Below are 18,605 nucleotides of genomic sequence, written 5' to 3' on the forward strand. Positions count from 1 at the left end.
ATGAGTCACAAAAACCCAGCTTGCAGGTGCAGCAGGTGGTCAGGAAGGCGAATGGGATGCTGGCCTTCATAGCGAGGGGGATTGAATATAAAAGTAGGGAGGTCTTGCTGCAGCTGTATAGGGCATTGGTGAGGCCGCAGCTGGAGTACTGTGTGCAGTTTTGGGCGCCGCACCTGCGCAAAGATATTTTGGCCTTGGAGGGAGTGCAGAGGAGGTTTACTAGGCTGATACCAGAGTTGAGGGGGTTGAGCTATGAGGAGAGGCTGAATAAACTAGGCTTGTACTCGTTAGAGTTTAGAAGAATGAGGGGAGATCTCATTGAGATGTATAAGATGATGAATGGGATGGATAGGATAGAGGTGGAGAGACTCTTCCCGCTCAAAAAAGACAGTAGGACTAGGGGGCACAGCCTCAAGATAAAGGGGGGGGCGGTTTAGAACGGAGTTAAGGAGGAACTTCTTCACTCAAAGGGTGGTGAATCTCTGGAATTCTCTGCCCGTTGAAGTGGTGGAGGCTGCCTCGCTAAATATTTTTAAGATGCGGGTTGATGGGTTTTTGATAAGAGAGGGGATTAAGGGTTATGGGGAGAGGGCGGGAAAGTGGAACTGAGCCACGACAGATCAGCCATGATCTTATTGAATGGCGGGGCAGGCTCGAAGGGCTAGATGGCCTACTCCTGCTCCTATTTCTTATGTTCTTAGTCGGCACAAATTTAAAATAATTGGGGCAGTATGGTGGCACAGTGGTTTGTACTGCTGCCTCAGAGCCAGGGATCCTGGTTCAATTCTGACTTTGGGTAACTGTTGTGTGGAGTTTGCACATTCTCCCCGTGGCTGAGGGCTTGCTCCAGCTGATCTGGTTTCCTCCCACAGTCCAAGATGTGCAGGTTAGGTTGGTTGGCTAAATTACCCCTTAGTGTCAGAGATTTGCAGGGTAAATATGTGGGATTATAGGGATAAGGCACGGGTGGGATCGTCATTGGTGTGCTCGATGGGCCAAATGACCTCCATCTGCACCGTAGGGATTCTATGAGTTGGCAAAAAGATTAGAGGGAAATTCAGGAGAAAATTGGAACCCATTTATAGAAATGGTGGTAAAGGTATGCACTTTAAGTTCCGTAACCTACAAAGCTGCATACCAAATAAGATAGTAGGATGAAGCTGGATAACACATTGTTTTTCAGCCAAGTACAATGGGCGGACCAGCCTCCTTCTGTGCCAAACATTTTCTATGCTTCTAATCAGTCCTTTGTACATGTACTTCTATTGAAGATGGATCAAAACAATTCTGCACATTCTGGAATGATTTTGCATCCGTTAATTACCTGACTCCGGCACTGTCAATTTTGAATGTTTTGTAATTACAGCTGTGATCAGTTAGAAATTACTGTTACGGCCAATTTATTTTCCTTTATTGGTTTGGATTGCATAGTCTCCGTCTCAACTTCATTTCTAATATTGCTGGTGGCTAGCCATATTGAAGACTCGATTTGTGGCAGCTTTTCCTTTCAACAGGGAAGATTTTTAACAACGATCATTCTTCAAAATTCCTAGGTTTTCGCAATCTCACTATTTGTAAAAGGCTCTGAGAATACCAAGATTTTGTGTTGGTGCAGAGTACATAACCTTCTTGATTTGATTTGTCACATGTATTAACATAGTATTGATTCTTGCGCACTATATAAAGCAAACCATTCGCAGAGAAGAAAACAGGAGAATGTAGTGTTACAGTCATAGCTAGAATATAGAGAAGGATGAAGTTAACGTGAGGAAAGTCCATTCAAAAGTCTGGCAGCAAAGAGGAAGCTGTTCTTGAGTCGGTTAAAACATAGAACATAGAACATTACAGCGCGGAACAGGCCCTTCGGCCCACAATGTTGCGCCGACCAGTCTTATTTTTAAACAAAAACATTGACCCTCTAATCTAAACCAATCCCTTTTCGTCCATAAACCTATCCACCAATCTCTTAAACGCCCCCAAACTAGGCGCATTTACAACTGCAGCAGGCAGGGCATTCCAGTCCCTCACCACCCTCTGGGTAAAGAACCTGCCCCTGACATCCGTCCTATAACTACCCCCCCCTTAATTTAAAGCCATGCCCCCTCGTGCTAGATTTCTCCATCCGAGGAAACAGGCTATCACCATCCACCCTATCTAAACCTCTAATCATCTTATATGTTTCTATAAGATCCCCTCTTAGCCGCCTTCTTTCCAGTGAAAACAACCCCAAATCCCTCAGTCTCTCCTCATAGGACCTCCCCTGCATACCAGGCAACATCCTGGTAAACCTCCTCTGCACCCTCTCCAAAGCCTCCACATCCTTCCTGTAATGTGGGGACCAGAACTGCACACAGTACTCCAAGTGCGGCCGCACCAGAGTTGTGTACAGTTGCAACATGACGCTGCGACTCCTAAATTCAATCCCCCTACCAATAAACGCCAAGACACCGTACGCCTTCTTAACAACCTTATCTACTTGATTCCCAACTTTCAGGGATCTATGTACACATACACCTAGATCCCTCTGCTCCTCCACTCTATTCAAAGTCCTCCCGTTAGCCCTATACTCAACACATCTGTTATTCCTACCGAAATGGATTACCTCACACGTCTCCGCATTAAACTCCATCCGCCACCTCGCGGCCCAGCTCTGCAACCTGTCCAAGTCACCCTGCAAACTTCGACACCCTTCCTCACAATCTACCACACCTCCGACTTTGGTGTCATCAGCAAACTTACTAATCCACCCAACTATACCCTCATCCAGATCATTAATAAAGATTACAAACAGCAGTGGCCCCAAAACAGATCCCTGAGGCACACCACTCGTAACCGAACTCCATGATGAATAATTACCATCAACCACCACCCTCTGTCTCCTATCTGCTAACCAATTCCTGATCCAAGTACCTAAATTACCACCAATCCCATACATCTGCATTTTCTGCAGAAGCATACCATGGTGAACCTTATCAAACGCCTTACTAAAATCCATATATACCACATCTACTGCCTTACCCCTATCCACCTCTTTGGTCACCTTCTCAAAGAACTCAATAAGGTTAGTAAGGCACGACCTTCCCGCTACAAAACCATGCTGACCTATCTCTAATCAATTCATTACTCTCCAAATAACTATAAATCCTATCCCTAATAATTCTTTCTAAAACCTTACCCACTACAGAAGTAAGACTCACTGGTCTGTAATTCCCAGGGAAGTCTCTGCTCCCCTTCTTAAACAATGGGACAACATTCGCTGTCCTCCAATCTTCCGGTACTATACCAGAGACCAACGACGACCTGAAGATCAGAGCCAGTGGCTCTGCAATCACCTCTCTTGCCTCCCATAGAATCCTAGGGTAAATCCCGTCCGGACCAGGGGACTTATCTATTTTCAACCCATCTAGAATATCCAACACATCCTCTGTATCAACTACAATACTTTCTATTTTACACCCCTTCACCCCAGTGACCTCCTCAGCTACATTCATATCGTCCTGTGTGAACACCGAAGAGAAATAATGGTTCAATGCCTCTCCAATCTCTTCCGGTTCCACACACAACTTCCCCCTACTGTCTGTAACTGGCCCTAATCTTGCCCTAACCAACCTTCTGTTCTTGACATACCTATAGAACGCCTTAGGATTCTCCTTAATCCTATCAGCCAAAGTCATCTCATGCCCTCTTCTAGCCCTTCTTAACTCCCTCTTCAACTCCCTCCTAGCCAATCTAAAGCTTTCTACTGCACTACCCGAGCCCTCAAGCCTCATCCGAACATAAGCCTCCTTCTTCTTCCTAACCAACAAATCAACTTTTTTTGTGCACCACGGTTCCCTAGCCCTACCAATTCCTCCTTGCCTGACAGGGACATACCTATCACAGACCCACAGTAGCTGCTTCTTGAAAAAACTCCACATTTCAGACGTTCCTAGTCCCGGTTGGTATATGATCTCAGACTTTTGTATCTTTTCCTGACAGAAGGTGGTGGAAGAAAGAATGACTGGGGTGCATAGGGTCCTTAACCCGCTCTCCCAGGGTTATACTTACCTTTACACCAGGATGACGTCACACCAGGCCCTGCTAAATATGCAATGAGGGGTAAGCACTGGACAATGCTCACTAATGATATGCCAAAATATTAAAATGAACTTTCTGCTCTCCTGCAGTGTGCTTAACCCCACTCCACCAGCAAGAACATAAGAACATAAGAAAATAGGAGCAGGAGTAGGCCATCTAGCCCTTCGAGCCTGCCCCGCTATTCAATAAGATCATGGCTGATCTGTCGTGGCTCAGTTCCACATTCCCGCCCTCTCCCCATAACCCTTAATCCCCCCGCTTATCAAAAACCCATCAACCCGCGTCTTAAAAATATTTAGCGAGGTAGCCTCCACCACTTCAACGGGCAGAGAATTCCAGAGATTCACCACCCTTGAGTGAAGAAGTTCCTCCTCAACTCCGTTCTAAACCGGCCCCCCTTTATCTTGAGGCTGTGCCCCCGAGTCCTACTGTCCTTTCTGAGCGGGAAGAGTCTCTCCACCTCTATCCTATCCATCCCATTCATCATCTTATATGTCTCAATGAGATCTCCCCTCATTCTTCTAAACTCTAACGAGTACAAGCCTAGTTTATTCAGCCTGTCCTCATAGCTCAACCCCATCAACTCCGGAATCAGCCTAGTAAACCTCCTCTGCGCTCCCTCCAAGGCCAAAATATCCTTGCGTAAGTGCGGCGACCAAAACTGCACACAGTACTCCAGCTGCAGCCTCACCAATGCCCTATACAGCTGCAACAAGACCTCCCTACTTTTATATTCAATCCCCCTCGCTATGAAGGCCAGCATCCCATTCGCCTTCCTGACCACCTGCTGCACCTGCAGGCTGGGTTTTTGCGACTCATGCGCAAGGACCCCGAGGTCCCTCTGCACCGTCGCCTGCTGCAGTTTTTCACCACGTAAGTAATAGTCCTTCCTACCATTCTTCCTACCAAAGTGGACCACCTCGCACTTGCCAACATTAAATTCCATTTGCCAGTTCCTGGCCCATTCGCCCAGCCTATCTAGATCCTTCTGCAGGCTCTCCACACCCTCCACGCAATTTGCCGTTCCACCAATCTTGGTGTCATCAGCAAATTTCAACACCATACACTCGGTTCCCTCCTCCAGATCATCTATATGAATGGTAAATAGCTGAGGCCCCAGCACCGACCCCTGGGGCACTCCACTAGTCACCAACCGTCAATCCGAATAGCACCCACTCTCTGCCTCCTATTTGACAACCAATCCTCTATCCACGCTAACACCCTACCCCCAACTTCAAAGGGGCAAGGAAGATCAGAATTCAGACATTGGCTGGCATGAATCATGCTCTCTGGATTTTGAGCATATGATGTGGGTATGCCGGCGTTGGACTGGCGTAAACACACTAAAAAGTCTGACAACACCAGGTTTTAGTCCAACCGATTTATTTGATAATAGACTCACAAGCTTTCGAGGCTTCCCTCTTCGTCAGGTGAATGGAGAGTTCTGGCCTCAGACAGAGCATATAAAGCAGACAGTTTAGAGATTACTGATTAGAATGCGAATCCTTACACCTAACCTGCTGTTCAAGACCTGAAGTGGCTGACAATGTGAGTGGAAGGAGCACTGATCAGAGTTTACAGAGATGTGTATTGTCTCCAGACAGTACAGTAAATGAGGTTTTGCAAACCCAGACAAGTCACGGGGGTTACAGATAGTGCGATATGAACCCAAGATCCCTGTTGAGACCGTCCTCATGTGTGCGGAACTTGGCTATCAGTCTCTGTTCAGCGACTCTGCGCTGTCGTGTGTCGTGAGTCGTGAAGGCCGCCTTGGAGAATGCTTACCCGAAGGTCAGAGGCTGAATGCCCGTGACCACTGAAGTGTTCGCCAACAGGAAGGGAACAGTCTTGCCTGGTGATTGTCGAGCGATGTTCATTCATCCGTTGTCATAGCGTCTGCATGCCACCATTCCTGCAGATAGGGACTCAAAAATCATTCCCAACATATCGTCATCACAATTTTTTTTTCATACCTCTCCATGACAATAGCAAATTTAGCAATTATACTTTTGATCCCCCTCATATAAATGCAAATAAGCAGTTGCATAATGAATTACACAGTGATAGTTTTCAGAAGATAAAAGTAACCATTTAACGCATTTATAAGCAAGTGTCAACCGTCATAAGATTGTTCATTAATAGAATTTTAAGATAACATCTCGCCTCCTTTTTTGATTTAAGTTGTATTTTTGTACGTGCAAAATGAAAAATTAAATGTAAACTTAATCACAGATACAAAAAAAAAGATGTTTGTGTGGGTACCAGAGTTATGACGTTGAGGTGGAAAAATAGAAAAGCAAAAATATGTGGGCTCATCATAAAAAGTATAATTCAAGATTTTTGCCGTTCTTGACTCAGGTAGGCTGTAAATTCCACTAATGTCCTGGTTGGTCTTCCTGCCATTCCCTTTCGCAAGTATGGAACTTCATCTTTGTTTGACATTACACCAGCTATGTCAAGGTGAGCCCAATGAGGAACTTGAACAAACTCTCGCAGGAACGCTGCAGCTGTACATGCACCACCAGACCTGTGGAACATTTCAGAGCAAAGTGAAATTACTAAGCGATAGTACTGATTTTGTAAATCCCTTTCCTCAAAGGTTCACAAAAAAATTAAAGCAAAAAAACCTCAATTTCAACTGCATTTTCCTCCGTTTAGTTTCCCTAAATGTATTTAAATATAGTTTCCCTTTACGTGACTCACACTCTAGAGGCAGATCGTTATCTTATGACCATCCTGCTACATAGGATGATATTCAGGGCAGGAGTGCCAATTCAGACAAAACTAACCAGCCCTCTCTTTTATATTTTCACTTTAAAAGCATTCTCTTAGTAAATGAAAGTTGTTTCATTTCAAATGTAACTCTGACTCTAGAGGCAGACCGTTATCTTATAACCATCCTGCCATAAAGGAGGATGAGAATTGGTTCAATGTTAGCCACATTTTGCAACTTTTTCAACTGTGGTACAATAACATTTACAGTTTAGTGATTATAGACTTGCGTTCAACCCTCTCAACTTTTAAAACATCTTATGATATAGATCATGGGATGGGCTTTCACTGGAGCATATTTCAGGCAGGTAGTGGACAGGGCTACTCCATTCACTAAATAATATTAGCCAAGTTGTAATTTTTCATGATCGGGCTTCATTAAGGAAGTGGCAAATGCTAATCACACTACTTCAGATGGCAGGCAATCCAGCAAGACTGCTGATCATGGATCTCCAGAGCACCTTAAGAAAGGGTGGAAGTGGGAGTCAAATGAAGATTTTAAAAGTGGAGTTGCTGCCGTGCTGGAAGTACCATCTGGCCCTGTTTGGCAAACATTTCTTGAGCTTACAACTGTTTAAAGGCTTAATTAAGGATAAACTGAAAAGACAGAGTTCCATAGAATCGCCAAGCACTCCTGCCCTGATTCTCATCCTCCTATATAGCAGGATGGTCATAAGATAACAATCCGCCTCTAGAGTGTGAGTTACATAAAAGTAACCTCTAACTTACATCTCCAATACTACACTGATACAAGTGTCCTTAAATGTAGAATATATTAAGGCATAATCAGATAAAGATGCATGCTGTGCCAAGTGGATAACAGCAGAGGCAAATAAAGTTTGGTCAAAGAGGTAGGTGTTAAGAGGGTATTGAAAGAATCGAGAGAAGTAGTGAGGCAAAAGAACTTCCAGATGCCCCTCCAAGATGTCTAAAGACAGTTATCAACAGTGGAGCTAAGGGGGAACATAAGTTCTGGGGAGCTTGTAGGGGTAGACGCCGTCAGAGATATGAAGGAACGAACCAGGAATATAGTTTTAAACATTAGAATAAGAATGTTAAATTTATGGCACTGTGGAACCAAAAATCAATGTAGGTCAGTAATGACAGGAGTGGTGAGCAGGACAGATAACGAACAGCAGAGTACGGAATGATCTGCAGTTTATGAAGGGTGCAGAATGAGAGATTGGGTAGGAAAGCGGCAGCATATCCTTAAGACCTTTCAATATCAAATTGAAACAGAAAATACTTTGCAGTTATTTTACCACAGAATAGTAGTATTACTCAGGTTTATAAATTTTAAAAGTGTTTATCTAGAAAAGTACTGAAAACTTTTAATGGTTTAACGTAAGGCCATTCCACCAATGTGTAACTTCACAGAAAACAGGAAACATCTAAAGGATCTGAATTTGCTCAGTTTAACTCAAAATTCAGTACAAGACTACAGAACATGGATTTATAAATAAAAGAAAATGCAGTGAAGACCCCAGCTGAAACATTCTTTTTAAAGTGTTATTTGACATTCCAAAACACAGCTCAGATTTTGCTGCCTGAATAACAGTGAGGCTGTCAGTGCTTGCCATTATTACTGTGTAAAACCGAACATCGATAGACACGCAGTTAAACGTAGAAATTTGGAAGTTGCTGTCATTATAGCTGTCTTCTCCACAGGATACGCTGTTACCATCTCCACTGATGGAATCTTCAGAGAATTCACACTAAAGGCATGAATTCAGGCTAATTACACCTCATCTCACTCTGAAAACCGATGAAAAAGGTAAAGCTCTTTGGCCCTGTAAGGATAATTTACAAATGTCTAATTCCCTCAATAGAAAAATAATGTTGCTGTTTTGTTTCAAAATTAAAAGTACATTTAGTAGCTTTATTATTCTTTATTTTTGTGTCTCTTAATGCCATGTGAGTCAAAACATTTATTTTGATTCTTGCAACAATTTAAATGTAACTTATATTTTATGTATTTTTACTGCCCGCTTATCATTTGATTGATTGTGCAATCTCCCTGCTGCTTGCCCGGCTCGTGGAGACCACAGATTTCCGATAGAGTGCTAAATTAAAATAGATGTCAGAGAACTGAAAGACACTACTAACAAGCCCACTAAAATTCTGTAAGCAGCTGTATCTGAGGTGAACAGTGAAGGATATATTTCTACTTCACATTTTTATTATCAGAAATGAAACTAATTGGTTGCATAAGAGTTTGGATTGGTGAGCAAGTAATGGCAAAAATGAAATATGGGGTCAAGCCCATAGTTTAAAGAGAATAGTTTGAGGAAAACTTAATAAAATAAAACAAGATACATCAATAATTAGTTAGGAAGTACCAAGGTCTGGTTTTCAAAAACCTGAACAGTGAGGAAGAAAAAAATTTCAATATCTGAGGTTCTATGACAGGAAGGAAGGTGTCTAAATTTCAACAGTGCAGGGATGCAACTTCTATAGCAACATTATAAAACAAGCAATTGCAGCTCAATTATTTGAGCACGGTACAAAAGAAATAGGCACAGAGAAATGGAAAATTATAGATGTTAGTCTAATATAAGTTGTGGAAGTTATCGGAATCTATCATTTATTGGAGTTAAGAATGCTTAGAAAAATTTGAGCCTCCACTTCACCCAATTCATCTTCCAGGAAATTCCCAGGTAAGAATTGCATGCCAATTGCCTGGGAAATGCAAATTTCCCAAGGGCAATTGTACTGCACTGGGAACCATTTAAAAATGTAATTTAAATCAATATAACACAGTCAGAACCATCCAGATTGTGAGATTTAAATTATATTTTCAATAGTTCTGCCTGTTATCCTGACAGTTATGCAGAAAAGATTGAAGTATTAAAACCTCTACCAACTTCCAGGAAACCATTGTACAGATGCACACCGAGCCGCTACAGAACCCTGCACCCCCCCCCCCCCCCCCCCCCAGGAGACCCTCTCACTCACCCTTGACTAGCAGCACCCTCCACCCCACAATGGAACATTTCAATCTCCCACGAGCAACCGTCCTATCACAGGATCCAGCCCCAAGACCAAATTCTTACCCTCCCCATTCACCCACTCACCACCCTCAAAGCCCAGCTCTGCCCTCCTCTTCTCTAAGATACAGTCCAACTCCCTAGTCCCACCCAAGTCCCAGCCCAATTCCTCCTTCCACAACAAAAGGCAGGGACCAACTCCACCTGCAAAGCCCAACCTGACCCGACATCCCCACACCTGCAAAATGCTGTCTTCTTACCATACACATTTACCTTCTCCATGGCCTGTCAAATGCCTTTAAACTAGTGCAGCAAAAGGGCGATGGAACTTTCTTAAATCTGACTCTGCAGCATTCAAATGAAGACTTCAGGAATGGGCTGCTCTGCATGGATCTCAATGTTGAATAGTCAGTCAAGATAGGATCAAAATTAATTTCTGGTAAGAAAGTAGGAATGGAGTGATAATCTAACTCTGATCTTCATTCTACAGAAGTTCAGGCCCACATCACGACTATGAAACTGAATTGACCTTTTTAAAAACAAATAACTGACATCGTAGACAAGGGAAAATAGCATTTGATAAGATGCCACATAAAGGACCTCTAACTAAAGTTAAAACGAGGAATTGAAGACAAATTATTGATCTGTTAGGAGATTGGTTAGATGGCAGAAGATAGATGACAAGGATGTAGGTAGGATACATTATATTTCCGAACACTTGATTTAATCAATAAATTTGTAATAATTATTTTAGTTAAAATTATAAGATCGAAATCAAGCAACAAGGTCACTTGGCAAATGCCAGGGAGGAACTACAACATTATTCATACTTAAAAAAGCAGAGCAGGAATTGAACCTAGACTGTTAGACATCATGTTTTCTAGCTTGGGTTGTATATGAGATAAAGTTTAATTCAGACATGAATGGTTGCTTTATAATTTACACTTATTTTCTATCAATGTATAGTTGATGCAAGGCAGACTGATAAAGCTAATTGTTATAATACACAAACATGACAAGATCCGTCTCCACCTATTAATGTATTGCTTAAGAAGCAACTGTGACCTTTGGCCAAGCAAATGCTGGAAAATATGTTTTTCTCTTCAGTGTTAAAAGCAATGGTATTAATACAAGTTGCAAAAGTGTGAAAATGCACAAAGTGGTTAATGTCAACGAACATTGGCTTGTCTGCAGAAAGGAAAAATATCAGAAACATCAGTAAGGACTTAGGTGTTAACTCAAGGCATGATTATGGACAAATAATGAAGTAATTTTAGCCTATTCATGTCGCCAAAGGCAACGTTAGCCTGATATGACAGGGCGCTAGCGCCCTGAGAAGAAATGAGAGAGAGACAAACTTAGACATCGTAGAACAAAGAAAAGTACAGCACAGGAATAGGCCCTTCAGCCCTCTTAGACTGTGCCGATCATGATGCCCTAACTAAACAAAAAACCCTTCTGCCCTTACTTGGTTTGTAGCCCTCTATTTCCTCCCTATTCACGTACACATCCAGATGCCTCTTAAATTTTACTAATGTGCATATTTCCACCACATCCTCTGGCAGCAAATTCAGGCACACCCACTCTCTGCACAAAAAAAATCCCCTTTAAATTTTCTCCCTTTCACCTTGAACCTGTGCTCCCTTGTAATTGACACTTCCACCCTCGGAAAAAGCCTATGCGTTCTCATAATTTTGTAACCTCAGGTCTCCCCTCTGCCTCTGTCTTAACAGTGAAAACAATCTTAGTTTATTCTTCTCATAGCCAACACTCTCGAGACCAGGCAACATCCTGGTGAATCTTCTTTGCACCCTCTCAAAAGCTTCCACATCCTTCTGATAACGTGGTGACTAGAACTGCAAGCAATACTCCAAATGCAGCCTAGCTAAGGTTTTATATAACTGCAGCATGATTTCCCAACTCCTGTACTCAATAACCGGCTGACAAAGGCAAACATGCTTTATGCCTTCTTAATCAGCTTGGCCACCTGTGTTGGTACTTTTAGGGAACTATGGACCTGCACGTCCATATCCCTCTGTATGTTAATATTCCTAAGAGTTCTGCCATTTACAGTATAATTCATATCTAAATCTGATCCTCCAAAATGCCTCACATTGCATTTGTCTGGATTGAATTCCATGTGCCATTTATGTTCCCAAACTGTCTATATCCTGTTGCATTCTCTGCTAATCCTCGCACTATCAACAACTCCGCCAATGTCCATGTCATCCGCAAACTTATTAATCCTGGTCTGGATCACTGACTGTATGGAGTTTGCACATTTTCCCAGTGTCTGCGTGGGTCTCTTCCTGTTTCCTCCCACATTCCAAAGATGTGCAGGTTAGGTAGATTGGCCATACTAAATTGCTCTTTAGTGTCAGGTGGCTAGCCAGGGTAAATGCATGTGCTTATGGAGATAGGGCCTGGGTGGGATTGTGGTTAGTGCAGACTCAATGGGCCGAATGGCCTCCTCCTGCACTGTAGGATTCTATGATAATCAAACCACCCACATTTTCCTCCAGATCATTATATATACTATATACAGAGGTCCCAGCACTGATCCCAGCAGAACACCATCAGCTACAGATCTCCATGTGAAAAACACCCTTCCAGCGCTACTGTCTTCTATAACCAAGCTCATTTTGTATCCATCTGGCCAGCCAACCCTGAATTCCATGTGATTTTAGTTTTTGTACCAGTCTGCCATGTGGGACCTTGTCAAACGCCTTACTAAAGTCCGTATAAGCTACATCCACAGCTGTTCCCTCATCAATTTTCTTTGTCACCACTTCAAAAAACTCAATCAAGTTGGTGAGACATGACCTTCCCCATCCCAAACTATACTGTCTGTCACTAACTAGTCCATCGTCCTCCAGGCATGCATATATGCTGTCGCTCAGTATTTTCTCCAAAAGCTTCCCCACCACTGATGTCAGGCTCACTGGCCTATAATCTCCCGGATTATTCCTGCTTCCTTTCTTAAACAAGGGAACAGGATTGGCTGTTCTCCAGTCCTTTGGAACCTTGCCTGTGGTCAAAGAGGATGTGAAGACATCTATTAAGACCCCAGCGATTTTTCCCCATGCCTCCCACAGTAACCTGGGATTGATCCCATACAGTCGTGGGGACTTGTCCACCTTGATGTAATTTAGGGTACTCAACCCTCCCTCCTTTGATACATTGGCGTTGCCAAGAGCATTCACACACCTATCCCTGACTTCAACATCCATCATGTCCTTCTCGGTGAATACTGATACAAAGTACTCATTAAGGATTTCACTCACTTCCTGTGGTTCCATGCATAACTTCCCCCTATTGTTCTCAAGTGGGCCTACTCTTTCTCTTCCTATCCTCTTGTTTCTAATATGCATAAAAAGCCTTGGGATTTTCGTTAACCCTGTTTGCTTAGGTGAAGAGATGTTTGGTCATATAGAACTTGAGGACTGGTTAAAAAAAGACCTTTTGTCAAAGCCTTCCATCTTGTACTCATCAGGACATTTTGCAAGAATACAAATCCAAGGAAGACAACAAGTTCATACTCTGAGAAGAGAGTGCTGATTGGTTGGCAAGTGGACTCTGACCGGTAGAGGTGTTCGCAGTAAGAAGTCTGACGAACACCAGGTTTAAGTCCAACTGATTTATTTGATAGTAAACTCAGGAGGTTTTGGGGTTTCTCCCTTCGTCAGGTGAATGGAGAGTTCTGGCCTCAGACAGAGCATATAACAGCACAGACAGTTTACAGATTACTGATTAGAATGCGAGTCTTTACAACTAATCTGCTATTCAAGTCTTAAAGAGGCTGACAATGCGAGTGGAAAGAGCATTAAGCACAGGTTAAAAGAGATGTGTATTGTCTCCAGACAGCACAGTAAGTGAGGTTTTGCAAACCCAGGCAAGTCATGGTGGTCACAGATAGTGTGACATGAACCCAAGATCCCTGTTGAGACCATTCTCGTGTGTGGAACTTGGCTATCGGTCTCTGCTCAGCGACTCTGCGCTGTCTTGTGTCGTGAAGGCCGCCTTGGAGAACGCTTACCCGAAGGTCAGAGGCCAATGCCCGTGAGCGCTGAAGTGTTTGCCAACAGGAAGGGAACAGTCTTGCCTAGTGATTGTCAAGCGATGTTTATTCATCCGTTGGCAAACACTTCAGCGGTCACGGGCATTTGGCCTCTGACCTTCGGGTAAGCACTCTCCAAGGCGGCCTTCACGACACACGACAGCGCACAGTCACTGAGCACAGACTGACAGCCAAGTTCCTCACACGAGGAGTCTCAACAGAGATCTTGGGTTCATGTTGCACTATCTGTAACCCCCATGACTTGCCTGGGTTTGCAAAGCCTCACTTACTGTACTGTCTGGGGGCAATACACATCTCTTTAACCTGTACTTAATGCTCTTTCCACTCACACTGTCGACCTCTAAGACTTGAATAGCAGATTTGTTGTAAAGACTCGCATTCTAATCAGTAATCTGTAAACTGTCTGTGCTGTTATATGCGCTGTCTGAGGCCAGAACTCTCCATTCACCTGACGAAGGGAGAAACCCCGAAACCTTCTGAGTTTACTATCAAATAAATCGGTTGGACTTAAACCTGGTGTTGTCAGACTTCTTACTGTGTTTACCCCAGTCCAACGCTAGCATCTCCATATCATGGTAGAGGTGTTGCCATGGAGAATGCATCTGTTGATGGCAATTGACAGTGAACAGCCTTTCAGAGATTGGATTTTCAGCATTTATGGCACTGAGAAAAAGTAACATCCTGAACATGAAGTAGAAAACGAGACTGAAACTTTATGGCTGGGAACCATCACCTTTACTGATGTCTAATCAAAAGCAACACAATCTTCCCATTTATCGTGCTGAGTTTTTTTGTGGTGGCAAATGAAGAGATGTGGAGTAGGACTACATGATCCTAAATCCCACCAAATTAGTCTGTGGGTGAAAATGTTTGAGAACAAATGAGCTAGATGAGAAGAGAGTTTGCAAGTTTGCTGATGGCACAATGAAGCATTGTTAGTGGCATGGTTAGCATAATTAGGGTTAATTTCTATCTAAAGTCTGTTTCTTCCCTTTAGTTTAGCAATTAGGTAAAAAGTACTATTTAAGTTAGAAGCAATGGAGAAATCCCTTCACTGTCTTCACCTGATCATCTGTAGTCAATGAAAGGATCGTTGGGATAAACATTCATGTCCTTCTTAAAGCCAGATTCACAACCATTCAGGCAAAACTCTTCTAATTCAACTTCAATATCCTGGACACAATACCAAGTCTTGTTTTTGCACCTTCAAATGGCCCATTTTTCCAAAGGAGGACAAAGAAAACAAAGACACCTGAAAGTACTTTTGAAACACGGTGGCAAGTCAATTCTGGAAAGGTACTATCTACCACAAGTATTGCACATGAAGCTAATTCTTGTCTTGAGTGCAGAAGGATTCATTGTTTGTAGGGCTGGTGTCTGCTTTGGAGCTTCTTAAAACACAAGTTGCTGTGGTTGATTGTCATTTTGAGGTGCATGTTTGTCATGAAAGATGTTGAGAACTTTCACATTTCTTTTGACAGCATCCTTGAGTTAAAGCTTTGAATGCCCAAGTACAAACTTGGGGATGCAGGCACGTGCACATGCCCAAGCCAGCAAAACCCTCTTTGCTTGACATATGTTTGTATGCTCAGCATGTACGCTCTAGAAAGGACTATTTCACTGGTGACGTTGTCTTTTCATGTGATGCCAAAATGTGGGGGATCTGAGTTATTGAGTCCCTTTTAATTTGTTGGTGTCAATTTACCTGGCTTCACTGCCATACAGAAATGTGCTGAGGATGCAGACCTTACATATAAATATTTTGGTCCTGTGGATCAGCTTGTTATTTTTCCATGCCTGCTTTGTTGGTTGGCCAATGTTGGTGGCTACTTTTCCAACATGTGCACTGTTCTTCGTCACGAGATAGGTTGTCTGCCACCCTAAATCCAAGGTAGAAGAATTTGCTGACTGCTTCCAGTGATGTTGCTGGGTCTAATCACAGGCAGAAACACAATTCCTGTTCCATAATCACAGATACCCTGACACCAATGGTGAAGGAGAACTTGGAGTATGAAACAGACATTCCGTGAGCTGGTCCTCCATTTGGAGGATTAGTGTGGTATCACCAGCAGATAGCAGTTCTCTGATCAAGACACAGCATGTCATGACATTTAATCTCAATAGATTGAAGAGTTTCCCATCTGATCATGTGTGGAAGTTCCCTCCCCCCTTGTCAACAAGAAAACATAGGTGAGTAGGACAGAGAAGATACCATGCAGAGTAGGGTCTAAGATGCACCCCTTTCCTTCATCTCAAAACTGTCAAACTAAATGGTGCCATGCATATTGTCATGGAAGGATTGAGACTATGATGCGTGAGGGGAAAGCCAATTTTTTTCCAGTAAGTGGTAAAGCCCCAATCTGCTCTGTGTCAAAAGCTTTTGAGAGATGCATTAAAGAAAGGGAGAATGGTAGATTATGATGTAAGATTACATAAACAGCTTTGCATTCCTTGGAATGCAGAAGGTTAAGGGTGATTGAGGTAGCTGGACTTAAAGACATTACTATGGTAGTCAGAGAAAAACCTTTTCTGCTGGTAGATGAGTCCAGGACAAGGGGATATCACCTTAAAATTGAGCCAGGAGAAAAGTTAGGAAACACTTTCTCACCCAAAAGATGGCATATGTTTGGAATTCTTTTTAAATCCAAGATTGATAGATTTGCTAGCCAAAGGTATTAAGGGATATGCAGCAGCTGGTGAATGGAGTTAAGATATGGATTAGCCATGATCTCCAGAAGTAATACAAAATAAAATGAGAATTGTTTTGAGTGGCAGGCATGACATTGTACTCACCTGTATTTGCCACTGTTGTTCAGGTCTGCCAGTTGTGATTCCGTGACCTGTCTGGTGTAATGTTGAAAAAGTGGCATCCTCCACACTCTATCTCCAGTCACAATACTAGCCTAAACAGGAACAATACATCTTGGCATTAATTATGATCAAAAATGCATTAGATTGTTCTCAACTCCACAATCCCAAATTGAACAGGTCATTAAATAAACCTAAATTCTCAATAAAAACCATTGTATTGATATTCCTAAGTTAAAATTTGAAACAGAAAATAACGTGTGAAGAATCTACCCAAATTCAAGTTTCAAGCTAGTTTTCAAGTAATTATACATGCTATGTCACTAATGAAAGTGCCAAAGAGTAAATAATGGTTTAGAATCTGAATGCTCTCCAAAATAGACATTTTTTAAATTATTCGGCTAGTAAAGGATTTGAATGGAATGTAGAGCTGGATGTAAAATGGTCCTTTCTCGTTATAATATTATGGCCCAGTAGTACACTGAACATTTGATGTTAAATAGCTTTCTGCATTCACAAAGTCATGTCCCTTTTTTTCAGTGCTGCAGATATAGGCACTTAAGCCAACCTCTGAAGTCATGAAAAATCTTTCCAAAAGCAGAGTTCAAACTTATACGCCAAGCACAAAACCAAACCACTAATGTGATGTGGATGGTCACCATTTTAAAATTCCATCAGCATCTGCACAAACAATGGGTATCTGCACAAAATTAATGGGTATGTCTTAAACTCCTGCATATCTTTGTAATACAGCCCACATTGCTTCTTGATCCTTTGCACTCAGTTATAAGACTCCAGTAAGACATTCATTTGTGGCGTGAAAACGGACGCATATCTTAGCTAAAACGGGGTGTCAACCTATATGCAGAATATGTGGAAAAGCATGATTTGTGAGGCCAGTAAAAGAGGGTCAACGTATACTAGTGATTTATTAGCAATTCCTAAAAAGGTGTCTGATTAATACAGTGAGTAGATAGATGATAAAAATTATTCACAAATCCATGCTGACGTTGCAATATCATTGTACAATACAGGCAATTGTAGAAACTGGTGGGTTATTTCAGATTCACACAATACTTTGGCCGATTGTTCTTTCTAAAAATTTAGATGGCTAATTAGGATGAAAAATAGTATTTGAGCTCTATCTCTGATTTACACTTCCTTCGGGCCCAACTTTCTTGGTGAGTATAGGCTCTTGGAAATAGTCTTGACATCTCAATTTTAAAAAAATGTTTTAACTAGAAATGCTGTTTTGTAATGTTTGACATAAAACATTGCATAAACCATTCTTACTTGTCTGAGATGCTCCCACAACCAGTCAGAGTTGGTGAAAACGCCAGTGGCTGCTGATCCCAGGGCAACATCAATTGCGCCTGTGAAATTAGTTCAAATGAAATCACTGCCGCTTAAAAAAAAACTGATGTTTAGCTACCAAGATCTTGCATAACATAAACAACATCCCTGCTATCACGAATGTACATATTACATTGGATAGTGATTGTATTACTGGACTATGATGTGGAGATGGCAATGTTGGACTGGGGTGGACAGTGTTAGAAGTCTCACAACACCAGGTTAAAGTCCAACAGGTTAATTTGGTAGCACAAGCTTTCAGAGCATTGCTCTTCACCTGATAAAAAGGAGCAGCGCTGAAAGCTGGGCTACCAAATAAACCTGTTGGATTCTAACTTTGTGTTGTGAGACTTCTTATTGTTACTGGACTAGACAGAGGCCAAAATTAATAAGAGGTTATAAATCCAAATAAAACTATGGCAGATTAAGGATTTGAATTTAGTTTATGAAAATATATAAATAGAAAAAATTGGTTTCAGTAAAATAACATGATACTGCTGGATTGTTGTAAAAACACAAATGATTCCTTA

The 18,605-nt window shown here is 42.2% G+C and overlaps 1 protein-coding gene across 2 annotated transcripts in view; it reads right to left on the reverse strand.

Annotated features, from left to right (window-relative positions):
* Window positions 1-6,380: 6,380 nt before the first annotated feature.
* The window catches only part of lap3 (leucine aminopeptidase 3), a 45,799-nt gene continuing 33,574 nt past the window's right edge, over window positions 6,381-18,605 (reverse strand). For both annotated transcript variants that reach the window (XM_080189752.1, XM_080189746.1), the window contains 3 exons: window positions 18,016-18,095; window positions 16,708-16,817; window positions 6,381-6,604 (listed from right to left, as the gene is read on the reverse strand). In XM_080189752.1, coding sequence (XP_080045878.1) covers window positions 6,409-6,604; window positions 16,708-16,817; window positions 18,016-18,095 — 386 coding nt within the window. In that variant the 3' untranslated portion in view covers window positions 6,381-6,408. The remainder of the gene's footprint in view (window positions 6,605-16,707; window positions 16,818-18,015; window positions 18,096-18,605) is intronic.

This window comes from Carcharhinus amblyrhynchos, chromosome 1 (genome assembly GCF_965287045.1).
Source record: "Carcharhinus amblyrhynchos chromosome 1, sCarAmb.v2.hapA, whole genome shotgun sequence".
Classification (NCBI taxonomy): domain Eukaryota; kingdom Metazoa; phylum Chordata; class Chondrichthyes; order Carcharhiniformes; family Carcharhinidae; genus Carcharhinus; species Carcharhinus amblyrhynchos.